This window comes from Cinclus cinclus, chromosome 23, assembly GCF_963662255.1.
Source record: "Cinclus cinclus chromosome 23, bCinCin1.1, whole genome shotgun sequence".
In the NCBI taxonomy this organism is placed as follows: domain Eukaryota; kingdom Metazoa; phylum Chordata; class Aves; order Passeriformes; family Cinclidae; genus Cinclus; species Cinclus cinclus.
Genome location: NC_085068.1, coordinates 2,179,256 through 2,196,376, shown reverse-complemented (window position 1 = coordinate 2,196,376; position 17,121 = coordinate 2,179,256). Strand labels below are relative to the sequence as shown.

Below are 17,121 nucleotides of genomic sequence, written 5' to 3'. Positions count from 1 at the left end.
AATTTCCAAATTCCTTAATTCCTTACTGAATTCCTTCCTTCCCCTCCTTTCCTCCTGAATTCCTTAATTAATTCCTTAATTCCTTCCTAAATTCCTGGATTCCTTCCTGAATTCCTGGATTCCTTCCTGAATCCCTTCCCAAATCCCCGAATCCCCCATCCCTGGATTCTGAGGGCCCAGGAAGCCCCAGGAGCTGCCAGCCAGCCCAGGACAGGAATGGGATGAGCCCAGCCTGGATCCATTCCACAAGGGGAATTTTATCCCCTCCCCACGCCGGGAATTTTGGGAATTTTGGGATGGGATCGGTACCTTCCAATCGGATTTGTGCTTCAGCTCCTGCATTTCCTTCCCCCCAACTCTCAGAGCCAGGAGCTCCCTCTTAGTCCTGGCGCATTTTTCCTTGAGTTTTTGGAGGTCTGGAGAAAGCTGAGCCCAAAGCAAAGCAGGAGAGCGGCAGGAGCAGAGATCCCAGGAAGCAGCAAAGGCAAAAAAACAGGAGACATCATCCCAAAGGAGCAGGGAACAGTGGCAGCAGCATCCCGGAATTCCGGCTGGGAGTGAGCAGGGAGTGCAGGAGCAGCAGGGAAAGGCAGGGGAAGCCCCAAAACCAGGAGGAATCATTCAAAAAATCCTGAAATCCCAACTGGGATGGAGCAGGGAATGCAGCAGGAGCAGGGAAAGGCAGGGAAAGGCTCAAAATGGGGAGAAATCATCCCCCAAAATCCTAGAATTCCAGCTGTGAGTGAGTAGGAAATGCAGCAGGAGCAGGAAAAACAGCACAGAACAGGCAGCAGCATCCCAAAATTCCAGCCGGGAGCAGGCAGGGAGTGCAGGAGCAGCAGGGAATGCCCCAAAAACAGGAGGCATCATCCCAAAAATCCTGAAATTTCAGCTGGGAGCAAGCAGTGAATGCAGCAGGAGCAGGGAAAGGCAGGGAGATACTCAAAAATGGGAGGGATCATCCCAAAAATCCTGAAATTCTGGCTGGGATGGAGCAGGGAAAGGTAGGGAGATTCTCCAGCAGGAAGAAAATTAAGCAGGAAGGAGGAAAATGGAAAAAAAAAAATCCAGGAAAAAAGCGACAGCACCTGTGGGATGCTCTGGTGCCTGCAGGCAGGATAATCCCGGGAAAAGCCGGGATGAGGATACCAAAGGAAGGATGAGGATTCCAAAGGGATGGATGGGAATTGCAGAGGGAAGCATGAGGATTCCCAAAGGAAGGATGAAGATTCCAGAAGCAAGGATGGGAATTCCATACCTTGGGCTGGAATGCCGTGCGCAGCTTGGCGGGTTCGCTGTCGCGCCGCGATTCCGGCCGGGATTCCTCCCCGGAGTCGCTGTAGCTCTCGAAGTCGCTGGAGCTCCAGCCCAGGTCCTGGTCCAGCCGCGTCCCCTCCCCGCGCTGCACCTCGGCGTAGATCAGACCCGCGCCTGGGAAAGCACAGCACAATTCCCGGGAATTCCTGCTCCATTCCCACTCCATTCACTGCTCCATTCCCTGCTCCATTCCCACTCCATTCACTGATCCATTCCCTGCTCCATTCCCACTCCATTCACTGATCCATTCCCTGCTCCATTCCAACTCCATTCCCTGCTCCATTCCCACTCCATTCACTGATCCATTCCCTGCTCCATTCCCTGCTCCATTCCAACTCCATTCACTCATCCATTCCCTGCTCCATTCCCTGCTCCATTCCCTGCTCCATTCCCTGCTCCATTCCCACTCCATTCACTGATCCATTCCCTGCTCCATTCCCTGCTCCATTCCAACTCCATTCACTGATCCATTCCCTGCTCCATTCCCACTCCATTCACTGATCCATTCCCTGCTCCATTCCCTGCTCCATTCCAACTCCATTCACTCATCCATTCCCTGCTCCATTCCCTGCTCCATTCCAACTCCATTCACTCATCCATTCCCTGCTCCATTCCCTGCTCCATTCCAACTCCATTCCCTGCTCCATTCCTTGCTCCATTCCCTGCTCCATTCCAACTCCATTCCCTGCTCCATTCCCTGCTCCATTCCCACTCCATTCACTCATCCATTCCCTGCTCCATTCCCTGCTCCATTCCCTGCTCCATTCCAACTCCATTCACTCATCCATTCCCTGCTCCATTCCCTGCTCCATTCCCTGCTCCATTCCCTGCTCCATTCCAACTCCATTCACTCATCCATTCCCTGCTCCATTCCCTGCTCCATTCCAACTCCATTCACTGACCCATTCCCTGCTCCATTCCAACTCCATTCACTCATCCATTCCCTGCTCCATTCCCACTCCATTCACTCATCCATTCCCTGCTCCATTCCAACTCCATTCACTCATCCATTCCCTGCTCCATTCCCTGCTCCATTCCAACTCCATTCCCTGCTCCATTCCCTGCTCCATTCCAACTCCATTCCCTGCTCCATTCCCTGCTCCATTCCCTGCTCCATTCCAACTCCATTCACTCATCCATTCCCTGCTCCATTCCCTGCTCCATTCCCACTCCATTCCCTGCTCCATTCCCTGATCCATTCCCACCCAATTCCCGCTCAATTCCCGCCGGATTCCTGCCAGATTCCTTCCCAATTCCTGCTCAAGACCCGCTGAATTCCTGCCGAATTCCTGCATAATTCCTGCCAAATTCCCCGCCCAATTCAAGTCTCGCTGAAATTCAATTCAATTCTTGCTCAATTCCTGCTCAATTCCCACTCAATTCCTGCTGAATTCCCATCGGATTCCCCGCCAGATTCCCACCCAATTCTCACTGGATTCCTGCTCAATTCTCGCTGGTTTCCTGCTCATTTGCTGCTGGTTTCCTTCTCAATTCCCACTCAATTCCTCCTGGACTCCTGCTGGATTCCAACCCAATTCCCCCTGGATTCCCACCCAATTCCTGTTCAACTCCAATTCCTGCTCAATTCCCTCTGAATTCCTTCTCAATTCCTGCTGAATTCCTGCACAACTCCTTCTGAGTTCCCACTGATTTTCTGCTAGATTCCTGCTCAATTCCTGTTCAATTCCCACTCTTCCCCATGCTCCCAAGCCATGGGAAAGCTGGAGTTTGATTGTGTGGAAGGGAGTTGGGAACATGCCAGGATGGATGGATGGATCTAGGAGGGATTTGACCCCGGTGGTGATGGGAATGGGAGAGGGAACAGGAATGGGAATGGGAACAGGGAAGGGAAAGGGAAAGGGAAAGGGAAAGGATGTATTTTGGGAACAGGGGAATCTTAGCACAGAATTCCAGAATTCTCCTCCAGAGCCCTCAGGGTCCTGCAGCCCCTCTGGCAGCGGCTCTGTCCCTCCCAAATCCCGGGATTTCCCCAGGATTCCCATCCTGATCCCCGGCTATTCCTCCCTCCTGGGGGATAGGATTCTCCTTCCTGATGGAAAACGGGATCGGGGGAGCCTGGAAAAGTGGGAAGAGGGAGCTCCTGGCTGGAAAAGCGGGAACAGGGGCTCTGGAAAAGTGGGACGAGCCATTTCCATACCGTCCTGCTCCACATCCAGGCCCTCACAGGGAACATCGTCGTAGATGACCTCATCCTCCACGGCTGGGAAGGAGAAACGCTCCCCTGGAAAAACCAGGATAGGATTGGGATTGGGATCAGGAACGGGATTGGGATAGGGATCGGGATTGGCATTGGGATGGGGATTGGGAATGGGATCAGCATCCACATTGGGATCGGGATTTGGATCAGGATCAACATCCTGGGATCCAAACAGGAAGGGGAAACTTTCCTAAATTATCCCAGGAGTTATCCAGTGGTTATCCCTGGGTTATCCCAGGGGTTATCCAGGGTTATCCCAGGGGTTATCCAGGATTATCCAGGGGATATCCAGGCGTTATCCTGGGGTTATCCCAGGGGTTATGCCAGGGGTTATCCAGGGTTATCCCAGGGGTTATCCAGGGTTATCCAGGGGATATCCAGGCGTTATCCCAGGGTTATCCCAGGGATTATCCCAGGGGTTATCCAGGGGTTATCCAGGGGTTATCCCAGGGGTTATCCCAGGTCTTATCCCAGGGGTTATCCTGGGGTTATCCTGGGGATATCCAGGGTTACCTCGGGAATTATCCCGGGGTTATCCCGGGGGTTATCCCAGGGGTTATCCCAGGGGTTATCCAGGGGTTATCCTGGGGTTATCCAGGGTTACCTCGGGAATTATCCCGGGGTTATCCCAGGGTTATCCCGGGGGTTATCCCAGGGGTTATCCAGGCGTTATCCCAGGCGTTATCCAGGGGTTATTCCAGGGGTTATCCAGGCGTTATCTCGGGGTTATCCAGGGGTTATCCAGGGGTTATCCCAGGGGTTATCCCAGGGGTTATCCAGGGTTACCTCGGGAAATATCCCGGGGTTATCCCAGGGGTTATCCAGGTGTTATCCCAGGGTTATCCCATGGTTATGCCAGGGGTTATCCCAGGGGTTATCCCAGGGTTATCCTGTCTTTTCCCCACCTCTGCATATGCTCTCCCTCTTCCAGGTGCGGTTCCGGATCTGGGAATCTGCTCCAGCCTCCCCATTGCTCACCTGTGCTGGGATCCTGTGGGAGCAGGGTCAAGGAGCATTCCAGGGAAAAATCTCTCAGGATCAGGGGCTAATTCTCCAGGATCAGGGCCAAATTCCCACGATCAGGTGCTCCCAAAGCTCCCACTCACTCTCACTCCCATTCCCACAAAATCAGGAATTTTTTTAAGGAATCTGCTTCTTAGGACCCCAGGATTTAGGGTCACCCCAGATTTTTAGGGATCTCCCACCAACATGCTCAGGAATGACAGAATAGATCCCAAAATCCCAGAGTGCTGCTTCGAGCTCCTTGGAATGGGGAGAAGTTGGAGGAAACTGAGGCACAGCAGCAGCTGTGACATCAACTGGAGGGGACGGATCCCAAAATCCCGCCAGAACTCCCGGAATTCCCACCTAAACCTCCTGAAACCCCCTGGAATCTCAGGAAATTCCCCCAAATCCCATGAAACTCCCTGAAATCCCATCAGAACCCCCAAAATTCAATGGAAATCCCTGTGAACTACTCCAATTTCCCTGGAAATCCCACTATATCCCCCAAATCCCAGCAGAAACCCCAGAAACCGCAGGAAATCCCCCAAATTCCACCAGAAACTCCCAAATTCCCTGGCAATCTCAAAAATGTCCCAAATCCCACTCACCCTTCCTGGGTCTCCAGCCCCAGCCCGTCTGCAGGGAAGGAAACAAAGCAAAATGGTATCAGCACCCCCAGGATACAGTGGGAATGTTGGGAATTCTACATTGGTAGTTCCACACTGGGAATACCGGGAATTCCACACTGGGAATAATTCCAGACCGGGAATGACCAGGAACTCCCCACTGGAATACCGGGAATTCCACAAAGGGAATATTGGGAATTCCACACAGGAATACTGGGAATTCCACACTGAGAATGTCTGGGAATTCCACAGTGGGAACACCGGGAATTCCATACTGGGAATACTGGGAATTCCATACAGGAAATACTGGGAATTCCACACAGGAATACTGGGAATGCTCCTCACCGGAGCTGGGCGGGCGCCGCCGACGTGGGGGTGCCTGGAGAGCGCCATCGGCTCCGGGATCGGCTCCAGGATCAGGGCAGGAATCGGCTCCTGAATCCTCCTCTTCCTCCTCCTCCTCCTCCTCCTCGCTGTCCTCGAAGCTGAAGGCCTGGCCCAGCTCCTCCATCCCTGCGGGGCCCGGCGGCTCCGGGGGAGATCCTGCACCAGTAACGGGCATGGAAAACTTGGAATGGGGAACCAGGGATGGGGAGGGATGGGGATGGGGAAAGGGGTGGAGACGATGGAAAAGGGGATGGAGGAGATGGGGATGGAGAAGATGGAAAAGGGAGATGGAGGAGATGGGAAAGGGGATGGAGGGGATGGAAAAGGGGGATAGAGGAGATGGAAAAGGGAGATGGAGGAGATGGGAAAGGGGATGGAGGGGATGGAAAAGGGGGACAGAGGAGATGGAAAAGGGAGATGGAGGAGATGGGAAAGGGGGATGGAAAAGAGAGATGGAGGAGATGGATGAGATGAAGGAAAGGGGAAGAATTGGAGCAGGAGAAGGGTTGGAGATGGAATGAAAAGGGGATGGAGATGGAGCCGGAGGGAGAAGGGGGGATGGAGGTGGAGGAAGAGGAGGATGAAGGGAAAGGGGAGGGAGATGGAGGACGAGGAGGGAGATAAATGGGATGGAGGAGGAGAATGGGGACGGGACAAAATGGGGATGGAGATGGAGGGAGAAGGGGGAACAGGGAATCAGGGAATCAGACAACAGGGAACAAGGGAACAGGGGATGAGGGAATGAGGGAATCAGGGAATTGGGGAACAGAGAATCAGGGAACAAGGAATCGGGAAACAGGATCAGCATCCCCCAGAACCCACCAGCCCTCCATGTTTCCCTGACCCAAAGAGGCTCCAGCTGGGATATCTGGGATACCCCAGGCACTGCTCTCTCCTTCCCACCCTGGGCTGGGTGTCCCAAAATTCCCAACATTCCCAAAAATTCCCCAATTCCCGATCCCCAGGCTGACAGTACCTACTGCGGGCGGGGGGGGTGAGGCCATGGTGGGGGGGGCCCGGCTGCTCCAGGGGTGTTCCTACGGAAAACAAGGGAAAAAAAGAGTTGGGAAAGGTTTGGGAAAAAGGGAAACAGGGGAAAAGGGCTTGGGAAAGGGTTGGGAAAAAGGGAAACAGGCAAAAGGGCTGGGAAAGGGGAAACAGGCTTGGGAAAGGGGGGAATGGGGGAAAAGGGTTAGAAACAGGGAAAAAAAGGTTGGGAAAGGGGGAAAAAGGGTTGGGAGAGGAGAAAAAGGGCTGGGAAACAGGAGAAAAAGGGTCGGGAAAGAGGGTTCACTCCCAATCCCAGTCCTGGAAACAGAAGGCACCAGTACGGATTCGGCTCTGGCTTGGGCAGGGAGCTGGGAATGGCTCCGGGAGAATTTCTCCCAGGAATTGTGGCTCCTGCTGCTGGGGATGGGTGGGAGGGAAGCTCCGGGATCCGGCCGGGATTGATCCCAGGATCAATGGAGCATCCGCCCGGAAAGCCGAGAGCACCGGGAGGGCACCGGGAAAAGTGGCAAGGTCAGAGCCGTGGGATGATCCCCGGGGATGATCCCAGGAAACGGCCTGGGAAAGGTTGGGATCTTCCCCCCCTGGAATTCTTTTCCTGGAGTGGGAACCCAAAAAAGCCAGAAATCCAGGTGAAGAATCCACCAAAAAACAGGAGATCAATCCACTAAAACTGGGAAATAAAACACCCCCCCCCCCCCCCCCCCCACACACACACACACAAAAAACACAGGAGAAAAATCACCAAAAACCGGGAAAGACTCCCCAAAAATCCAGGGTGATGAATCCTCAAAAACCAGGACAAGAATTTCCAAAATCCCAACAGAAGAATCCACAAAATCCCAGAAGAATCCCCAAAATCCCAGAAGAAGAATCCCTCAAAACTGGAAGGTGAATCCCCAAAAAGCAGGAGAAGAATCCCCAAAAAAACCAAAAGAATCCCCCAAAAAACCTGGAGATTAATCCACAAAAAAACAGGAGATTAATCCACAAAAACTGGGATAAAAATCCCCTAAAACCAGAAGAATCCCCAAAATCTCAGAAGAGTCTCAAAAAAAACCAGAAAAACCCCCCAAAAGCCACAGAAGAATCCCCAAAAATCCAGAAAAATCCCAAAAAAGCAGGAGATGAACCCACAAAAGAATGGAAGATGAGTCCCCAAAAACCTGGAAAATCCCAGAGCCAGGCGTTCCCAGGATACCAAGAATTCACAGTTTCTGCAATGCTGGCTCCAGAGAAAGCCTCAAAACTGGGAATCCTCAGGAAAAACCCTGGGCTCAGGATCCAGCCCCTTCCCATCAGATCCGAGTCCTTCTCCCATCCCAATTTTATCCCGGGAAAAGGTCGCTCCCGTTTGGAGCTCTGACCTCAGCCCGGCCCATCCCAGATTTATCCCAGCGCCAGATTTATCCCAGGTCTCCAAAATAATCCTGGGATTGGGATTGGTCCAAGGGAAAAAGAGATTTTTCCCAGAGTTTTTCGCACAGTCGGGGTGGGAACAGATCCCATGGGATGAGGGAAAAACAGGATCAGCCCAGCCGGGATCTGTGGGAATGCATGGGGAGGGGAAAAATGGGAAAATCCAGGGATGGATGGGGGCTGGGAATCATCCCTGGGAATGGGGAACCTGGGAGCTGCTGGGAGGAAAAACAGGAATCAGGAGAGGAAAAATGGGATTCAGGGATCCATGGAAACAAAGGGAGATGGGAAAAGTGGGAATCATGGATCCAGGAAAATAAAGTGGGACAGGAAATTTGGGAACCAAGGATCTATGGAAATAAAGGGATGGGAAAAATGGCAATCAGGAATCCATGGAATTAAACAGGGACAGGCAAATGGGATTCAGGGATCCATGGAAATAAAGTGAGATGGGAAAAATGGGAATTGGGAATCCATGGAAATAAACAGGGACAGGGAAATGGGAATCAGGGATCCCAAAAAATAAAGTGGGACAGGAAAAGTGGGAATCAGAAGAAAATGGGAATCAGGGATCCATGGAATTAAACAGGGACAGTGGGACAGGAAAACGGGAAGCAGGAGAAGGCAGGGCTGTGGTGATGGGATCATTCCTGGGATCGGGCATTCCCAGGCTCCGGGAGCAGCTGGATCCAATCCCGGAGCAGTCGTGGCCCTGCCCGGCCTCTCATGATCCCTGTCCCCATCCTGCTGTATTTTTATCCCGGGATATTTTTATCCCTGGCACCGGCGCTGCGGCCAGGAGGAGCCACCCCTGGATCCATCCCAGGATCCATCCAACCGGGACCATCCCAGGGATCCAGATCCCCCCTGGGATCATCCTGAGCCCCTCCTATGGATCCAGATCCATCCTGGATCATTCCATGGATCCACATCCACCTCAGGATCATTCCAGGGATCCGGATCTGCCCCAGGATCATCCCAGCAATGCAGATCCACCCCACGATCATCCTGAGCCCTTCTCATGGATTCAGATCCATCCTGGGATCATCCCATGGATCTGGGACCCATCCTGGGATCATCCCAGGATTCTGGATCCATCCCGGGATCATCCTGACCCTGCTGGGATTGGACCACAGATTGGGAACAGCAAGAGGAGAACCAGGATCCATCCCAGGGGGAAATCCAGGATCCATCCCAGGGGGAAATCCAGGATCCATCCCCCTGGGAAATCCAGGATTCATCCCCCTGAGGGAAATCCAGGATCCATCCCAGTGGGATTGGCTAGGAATTGGTCCCGCTCAGGTCCGAATCCCAGGAATAAATAACCGGGAATGAGTAACTGGGAATAAACAACTGGGAATAAACTAATCATCTTCCCAAGAAATCCCCTTTCCCTTGCCCTGAATTCCCTTAATTTGTCCACAAACTCTCTTTTTATTGGCCCCAAAATTCCCTGAATTTTTCCCCAGAATTCCCTTTCATTATAAAATTCCCTCTATTTCCCAAAAAAAAAAAATCCCTTTATTTGTCCCAAAAGTTCCCCATTTCCCCCCCCACAAAAATATCCCTTTCCTTAGTCCCAAAATTCCCTTCATTTTTCCAAAAAAATCCGCACCAGGAGATGTCCCCACGGATATGAGATTAACAAGATCCCAGATTTTATTCCTGTTTTTATTCTGGCAGAAAACATCAGGAATTTTCCCCCTGGAACCGCCTTCCTTGAGTTTTTCCCTGGAACTTTTGGGAAGATCCCGCTGCTCCTTCTCACCTGTTCGTTATCACTAACCCCCAACTCATTCCTTAAAAAATAAGGGAAAATAAAAAATAAGGAAAAGTGGGGAAAATATTCCAGAAGTTCCATCCCTGTGGCTTCCCAAAAAATCCCTAAAACTAGGAAAAGCACCGGGAATCTCCCAGCCCTCTGGAACTGAGGAACTGCAGCAGGGATTTGGGAATTCTGGGGAAGGGGTGGGAATGGGGGCAGGAATTTCCCTTCCCATTCCCGGTTTTTTGGGAGTTTTCAATCCAATCCTTAGGGGAAAACTGGGAATTTCCGAGCAGAAATAACAGCAGGAATGGCAGCAGAAGGGAAGGGCTGGGCTCTTCCCAACAGGAAAACCTCTGGATGCAGGAGTCTGGGGATGGGAATGGGGATCTGGGGGTGGATCTGGAGGGTTTTTTGGGAAGCAGGAGCAGGGAAAGTGGGAATGGCCAGGAAAACCTCTAGATACGGGGATTTGGGGCTGGATTCATGGATTTGGGGTAGGAATGGGGATTTGGGGATGGATCCATGGATTTGGGGTGGGAATGGGGATTTGGGGATGGATCCATGGATTTGAGGGCAGATTTTTGGGAAGAAGAAGCAGGAAAAGCAGGAATGGCTGTGACAGCAGGGAGGAATGGGCAGACTCTTCCCGCTGGGAAAACCTCTGGATGCGGAAATTTGGGAATGGGAATTCGGGGGGAAACAGGGATGGGGGGAGGGGGGGGGGGGGGGAGCGGAGGGGGGCGGGGCAATCCAGGGATTCGGGACTGGATTTTTGGGAAGAAAGGGGCAGGAAAATCGAGAATGGCAGGTAAGAGCGGCCTCTTCCCGCCGGGAAAACCGCTGGAAGTGTGGATTTGGGGCTGGACCGGGGCTTTGGGGCGGGATCTCCGTCTGGATCCAGGGATTTCTGGGGAATGGGGAGCAGGAAAAGCGGGAATGCGCTGACCTGGGCAGGCCGCGGCCGCCGCTCGGTGTCCGCATGAGCCGCGGGCCGCAATTCCCGGCTGGATCCCGGCGGGAATCGCTGCCCCCGCGGGATCCCGGGACCTTCCCGGGGCTGTCCCGCTCCCGGGGCTGATCCCGGAATTCCCAAATCCCGGCGGGAAGAGCCGGGCCCGGCCCGGAGCCGCTTCCAGCGGAGCGAGGGATGCCGGGATTTGGGAATCAGCGCCGCTCCCTCCTCCCCTTCCTCCTCCTCCTCCTCCTCTTTCTCCTGCTTCTCCTGATTTTCCTGCTTCTCCTGATTTTCCTGCTTCTCCTGATTTTCCTGCTTTTCCTTTTCCCGCTTTTCCTTCTCCCGCTTTTCCTTCTTTTCCTTCTCCCGCTTTTCCTTCTGCTCCTTCTTCCACTTTTCCTGCTTTTCCTTCTCCTTTTTCTGCTTTTCCTTCTGCTCCGTCTGCTTTTTCTTCTTCTCCTTTGCTTTTTCCTGCTTTTCTGCTTTTACTTTTCCTGCTTTTCCTTTGACTCCTTTTCCTTCTCCTCCTCCTCCTCCCATTCCTGCTTTTCCTTTGCCCGCTTCTCCTTTTCCTCCTCCTGCTTTTCCTTCCCCTCCTGTTCCTGGGATTCCCAGTCCCACCAATTCAGGATTTGTCCTCTCTGCCTCTAACCCCAACCTGGAATTCCAGGAAAATTCCTTTAAAAACTCCCAAAAAGCCAGCTGGGAGCCAAACAGAAAAAACAAACAAACAAACAAACAAAAAAACAACAGGATTTAAAGTGCCCCAAGCATGGATTCTTTATTTTTCACCAAAAAAATCCCTTTCATTTCAAAATTCCCTTTTTCTCCCCCCAAATTTCCCTTTATTTGCAAAATAAAAATCTCCTTTATCTTCCCCAAATTTCCCTTTATTTTTCTCCAAAATTCCCTTTTCCTGGCCCCAAATTCCCCTTTCTTTGGCCTAAAAACTCCCTCTATTTTTCCTTTAAAAAAATCCCCTTTCTCTTCCCCAAATTTTCTTTTATTTGGATCCCTCCCATCCCAGACTTTGGGAGGGAAAACCTTTCCCGGATTATTTTTGGGAAGCACTGAAAGCGTCTGTGGAGCTTTGTAAATTCAAGGGAATTTTCCCTTTTTCTGGGAATTGAAATTCATTTTTATGGGAATTAAAAGTAAATTCTATGGAGCTTTTTTTCTAGGAATTAAAGTGATTTTTCTGGAGTTTTATCCTAGCATTTAGAGTGATTTTTTCCTGGGATTAAAGGTGATTTTTCATGAGGTTTTCCTGGGAATTTCAGTGATTTTTCCTGTTTGGTTTTTGTTTTTTTTTTTTTTTTTCCCTTGCTAATTAAAGTGAAATTTCCTGGGGTTTTTTTTTTTTTCCCCCCTGGGAATTAGAGTGAGATTTCTGGATCTTTTTCTCCTGGGAATTAAAGTGATTTTTCTGGGAATTAAAGTGAATTATCTGGAGCTTATTTTCTGGGAATTCAAGTGATATTTCTGAAGTTATATCCCGGGATTTAGAGTGATTTTTCTGGGAATTCAAGTGATTTTCCCAGGGTTTTTTCCAATCCTTATTTTTAATCCATGGCATTCCCGGTATGATACGGGGATGCTCATCCCAAAAATCCACCTCTGGAAAGGCCCCAACAGGAGCAGAGCGTGTCAGCGCGCCTGGATTTTTGGGATGAGCACTGACTTTTGGGATGACTCCCACCACCCCTTGGAAAAATCCTGGAATTCCAGACCTTGGATCCTCCATCCCAAGGGATCAGCCTTGGGATTCAACCTCTTCTTGGTGTGTTTTTTTGGGATCCAATCCTTTCCCACTTTTTTTGAGGGGGATCCAACTCTTTCCTGGTGGGTTGGTTTGGTTTTTTGTTTTTTGATCTAACCCTTTCCTGGATTATTTTTTTGTTTGTTTGTTTGTTTGGGTTTTTTTAATCCAATCTTCTCCCAAAGGTGTTTTTTGGGGGATCCAAGCCTTCCCCACAGTTTTTTTTCGGGGGGGATCCAAGCCTTTCCCACCATTTTTCTTGGAATCCAACCCATTCTCACTTTTTTTGGGGTATCCAACCCTTTCCTGATGTTTGTTGGGTTTGTTGGTTTTTTTCTTTTTTTTTTATCCACCCATATCCTGGTGTTTTTTTGGGATCCAACCTTTTCCCACAGGTGTTTTTTGGGGGATCCAACCCTTTCCTGGTCTTTTTCTGGGATCAGGGACGCGCACACCCCAAACCCGCCCCTTCGCAGCCCCCCTCGGGCGCGCTGTCCCGAACCATTCCTGGTTTTCCAGCCGCCCCCATCCCAAAAAAAGCTCACCTGGGCTGGGGAAGCGGGAGCGCGCCGGGAATTTCCCTCTGGAGCCGCGGCGGGGCTGGGCTCGGGCGGGGCCGGGCGGGAGCGGGGCAGGGCTCCAGCCGAGCCTGAAATTCCAGGGAATCGGCCGAGCGTCCCGGGATCCAGGGATGCACCGGGAATCCATCCCACCTTGGATTCCTGCATGAAGAATTATCCGGGAATTGATAAACCTTTGGATTTCTGGGATGAGGGATGGATCCCTCCCAGGAGCGACTCCGCGGCAGAAGCGGGAAATTATCCCAAAAATCCACTCGGGAGTGACTTTTCCAGGGGTTTTCCAGGGGGTTGGACAGCTCCCGGATTGAGAAAAAATTACAGAGAAGTTGAGCGAGGTGGGTTGGATCACGCTGGAAAAATTGGGAATGGAGAGCCTGGGATGGAGTCAGGACAAAGGGATTGGATCCAGGGAAAATTTGGAATGCTCAGGCCAGGATGGGGTCACAGGGGTCAGATCCCACCTATGGATCCTGGTTCCATGGAAAATTTGGCATGCGGAGCTTGGCGTGGATCCAGAAAAAAATCCAGGAATGCTCAGCCCGGGATGGGCTGATGATCCAAACTCTATAGGAATTGGATCCAGGAAAAAAATTGAGGATGGAGAGCTTGGAATGGGGTCAGGTCCCAGGGATTGGATCCTGCCTGTGGATTCTGGATCCAGGAAAAGCTGGTAATTCTCAGGCCAGGATGGGTTCACAGGGGTTGTATCCCACTTATGGGATCCAGGGAATACTGGGGATGTAGAGTCCAGGATGGGATTCTGGAATTCCCCAGAATGCTGGGAATGAGGTCCTGGGGCTGGGATCGCAGAATTGCCCGGGATGTTGGGATCCCATCCCTGCCCAGCCATTCCTGCACTCCTGCTCCCCTGGGAACGGCTGCTCCGGCATGCAGATGAATGGAAAAATATGCAGCTATATACAAATGAGGTGTTCGGGAGGTGCACTGGGAACCGCCCGGACCGGTCTGGGAGGGATCAGGGAGGAGCCCGGGAATGGGAAACATCCGGGAGGGCCCGGGCGGGACCCAGACCAGGGAGCCACGGAATGAATCACTGATCCACAGAAATAAACATCACAGAAGTCGCAAAAATCACAGAAATCCCAGAAATCACTGAACCACAGAAATCATAGAAATCTCTGAATCACTGAGCCACAGAAATCACAAGAATCACAGAAATTACACAATCTCACAATCACACAAACACACAAACACACAGACGCAGTCACACACACACAGTCACACACAGACACAGTCACGCACACACAGTCACACACACACACACACAGACACACACACACACACAGACACAGTCACACACACACAGTCACACACAGACACAGTCACACACACACAGTCACACACACACAATCACACAAACACAGACACACAGACACAGACACACAGACACAGTCACACACACACAGTCACACACACACACACACAGACGCAGTCACACACACACAGTCACACACAGACACAGTCACACACACACAGTCACACACACACAGACACAGTCACACACACACAGTCACACACAGACACAGTCACACACACACAGTCACACACACACAATCACACAAACACAGACACACAGACACAGTCACACACACACAATCACACAAACACAGACACACAGACACAGTCACACACACACAGTCACACACACACACACACAGACACAGTCACACACACACTGTACTGGTTTGAAAAGCAAAACCAGTGAGACTTCAAGTCAGTAATGCAATTTTTAATAGGGAAGAGAAAAAGGAAAAACAAAATACATGCAATAATAAAAAAAATAATAAAACCACTGACAGAATCAGAATACAACCTGATACCCTGTCAGTCAGGGGGCTGGTGCAGTTTTCCTCCAAAGGGTCCAGCGATGATGTGGATAAAAGCCTGGTTCTTCCTCTGGAATCCAGTGGAAAAAGGCTGCCTTTGGCGTTCTAAACCTCAGTTTTTATCTAGGTAGGAAAGGCTTGGCTCATCCTCCTGGCTGGAGCATCTCCCAATGGGATGATGTAATCTTATCAGTTCTACAGTAGGACTGAATGGCCCATTAACAGAAGATACTTCCCACAGAGATAAGGATGATCACCCTTCTCAGATGGTAATAGAATATTTATCTTGTATTGTAAACCAGGACATAATCCACCCCTTATTCCATTACCATCTACATTATACCCAAACCAATACCCTCTTACAGATATATATATATAAAATACAGAATGAAACCCTACACACAGTTGTCTCTTAAAACAAGGTCTCCTTGCGGTACACAGCGGGTTTCCCCATCTTTCTGCATTACCCACCAAGTGTAACCAGGTCCTTGAGCAAAAGCAATCCCCCTGATTGGTTTGCCTTTGCCCGTGGTGGGATTAATCCAAACAGTCTTTCCTAAAATACCTTTCAGGTGCACCACAGGGATTCTGTCTCCATCCACTGTGTGCAGGGGTTCAGATTGGGCAGGACCGGCTCGATTGATGGACCCTCGGGTGTTGACCATCCAGGTGGCTTTTGCCAAGTTCATTTCCCAATTTCTGAAGGTTCCCCCACCAAGTGCCTTCAGGGTAGTCTTAAGGGGTCCATTGCACCGTTCAACTTTCCCAGCAGCTGGCGCGTGGTAAGGGATATGATATATCCATTCAATACCATGTTCTCTGGCCCAGGTGTTGATAAGACCGTTCTTGAAATGGGTTCCGTTGTCTGACTCAATTCTTTCAGGGGTACTATGCCTCCAAAGGACTTGTTTTTCTAGGCCCAAGATGGTGTTGCGGGCAGTAGCATGAGGCACAGGGTAGGTTTCCAACCATCCTGTGGTTGCTTCCACCATGGTCAGTACGTAGCACTTGCCTTGGCAGTTTGGGGAAGGGTGATGTAGTCAATTTGCCAGGCTTCCCCATACCTGTACTTTGACCATCGTCCACCGTACCACAGAGGCTTCACCCGCTTGGCCTGTTTGATTGTGGCACAGGTCTCACAGTTCTGGATGACCTGTGAGATGCTGTCCATAGTAAGGTCCACCCCTCGGTCACGGGCCCATCGGTATGTTGAATCTCTCCCCTGATGACCAGAGGCATCATGGGCCCAACGAGCTAGGAATAATTCTCCCTTGTGCTGCCAGTCTAGATCCACCTGTGATATTTTCACCTTGGCAGCTCGGTCCACCTGCTCGTTGTTGTGATGCTCTTCATTAGCTCGACTCTTAGGTACGTGCGCATCCACATGTTGAACCTTCAAGGTTAGCTTCTTTACTCGGGTAGCAATGTCCTGCCAAATCTCAGCAGCCCAGATGGGTTTCCTTCTGCACTGCCAGTTGGCCTTTTTCCAGCGATCCAACCATCCCCACAGAGCATTAGCTACCATCCATGAGTCAGTGTAGAGATAGAGTTTTGACCACTTCTCCCATTCAGCAATATCCAAAGCCAGCTGGATGGCTTTTAACTCTGCAACCTGACTCGATCCACCTTGTCCCTCGGTAGCTTGCGCAACTTGTTGTGTGGGGCTCCATACTGCAGCTTTCCATTTTCGGTTAGTGCCTACAACTCGGCAGGAACCATCAGTGAAGAGGACGTTTCGTCTTTCAGTCTCTGGTAGCTCATTCTATGGTGGGGCTTCCTCGGCATGTGCCACTTGCTCCTCTTCTTCTTCAGAAGACAACCCCACAGTCTGACCTTCAGGCCAGTTTGTAATTATTTCCAGAATCTCAGGGCGATTTGGATTTCCAATACGGGCGTGCTGAGTGAGGAGGGCAATCCATTTACTCCATGTGGTGTCAGTGGCATGATGTGTGGAAGGAACTTTTCCCTTGAACATCCAGCCCAGTACCGGTAGTCGAGGTGCCAGAAGCAGCTGTGTTTCAGTGCCAATTACTTCAGAGGCTGCTTGAACTCCTTCATAGGCAGCCAAAATTTCCTTCTCTGTGGGAGTGTAGTTGTTTTCAGACCCTTTGTAGCTTCTGCTCCAGAATCCCAGTGGTCGACCCCGAGTCTCACCAGGCACCTTCTTCCAAAGGCTCCAGGATAGACCATGGTTTCCAGCTGCAGAGTAGAGCACGTTCTTTACCTCTGGT

General features: G+C 51.0%; 1 protein-coding gene across 1 annotated transcript in view; it reads right to left on the bottom strand.

The window, feature by feature from the left end:
- The window catches only part of ARHGEF10L (Rho guanine nucleotide exchange factor 10 like), a 35,810-nt gene extending 22,640 nt beyond the window's left edge, over positions 1 to 13,170 (bottom strand). Inside the window, exons 1-8 of the mRNA XM_062507399.1 lie at positions 13,008 to 13,170; positions 6,534 to 6,590; positions 5,512 to 5,709; positions 5,149 to 5,176; positions 4,441 to 4,526; positions 3,476 to 3,559; positions 1,259 to 1,431; positions 310 to 426 (exon numbers count right to left, since the gene is read on the bottom strand). Of these exons, the coding sequence (XP_062363383.1) occupies positions 310 to 426; positions 1,259 to 1,431; positions 3,476 to 3,559; positions 4,441 to 4,526; positions 5,149 to 5,176; positions 5,512 to 5,709; positions 6,534 to 6,590; positions 13,008 to 13,170 (906 nt within the window). The remainder of the gene's footprint in view (positions 1 to 309; positions 427 to 1,258; positions 1,432 to 3,475; positions 3,560 to 4,440; positions 4,527 to 5,148; positions 5,177 to 5,511; positions 5,710 to 6,533; positions 6,591 to 13,007) is intronic.
- Between the last annotated feature and the right edge of the window lie 3,951 nt (positions 13,171 to 17,121).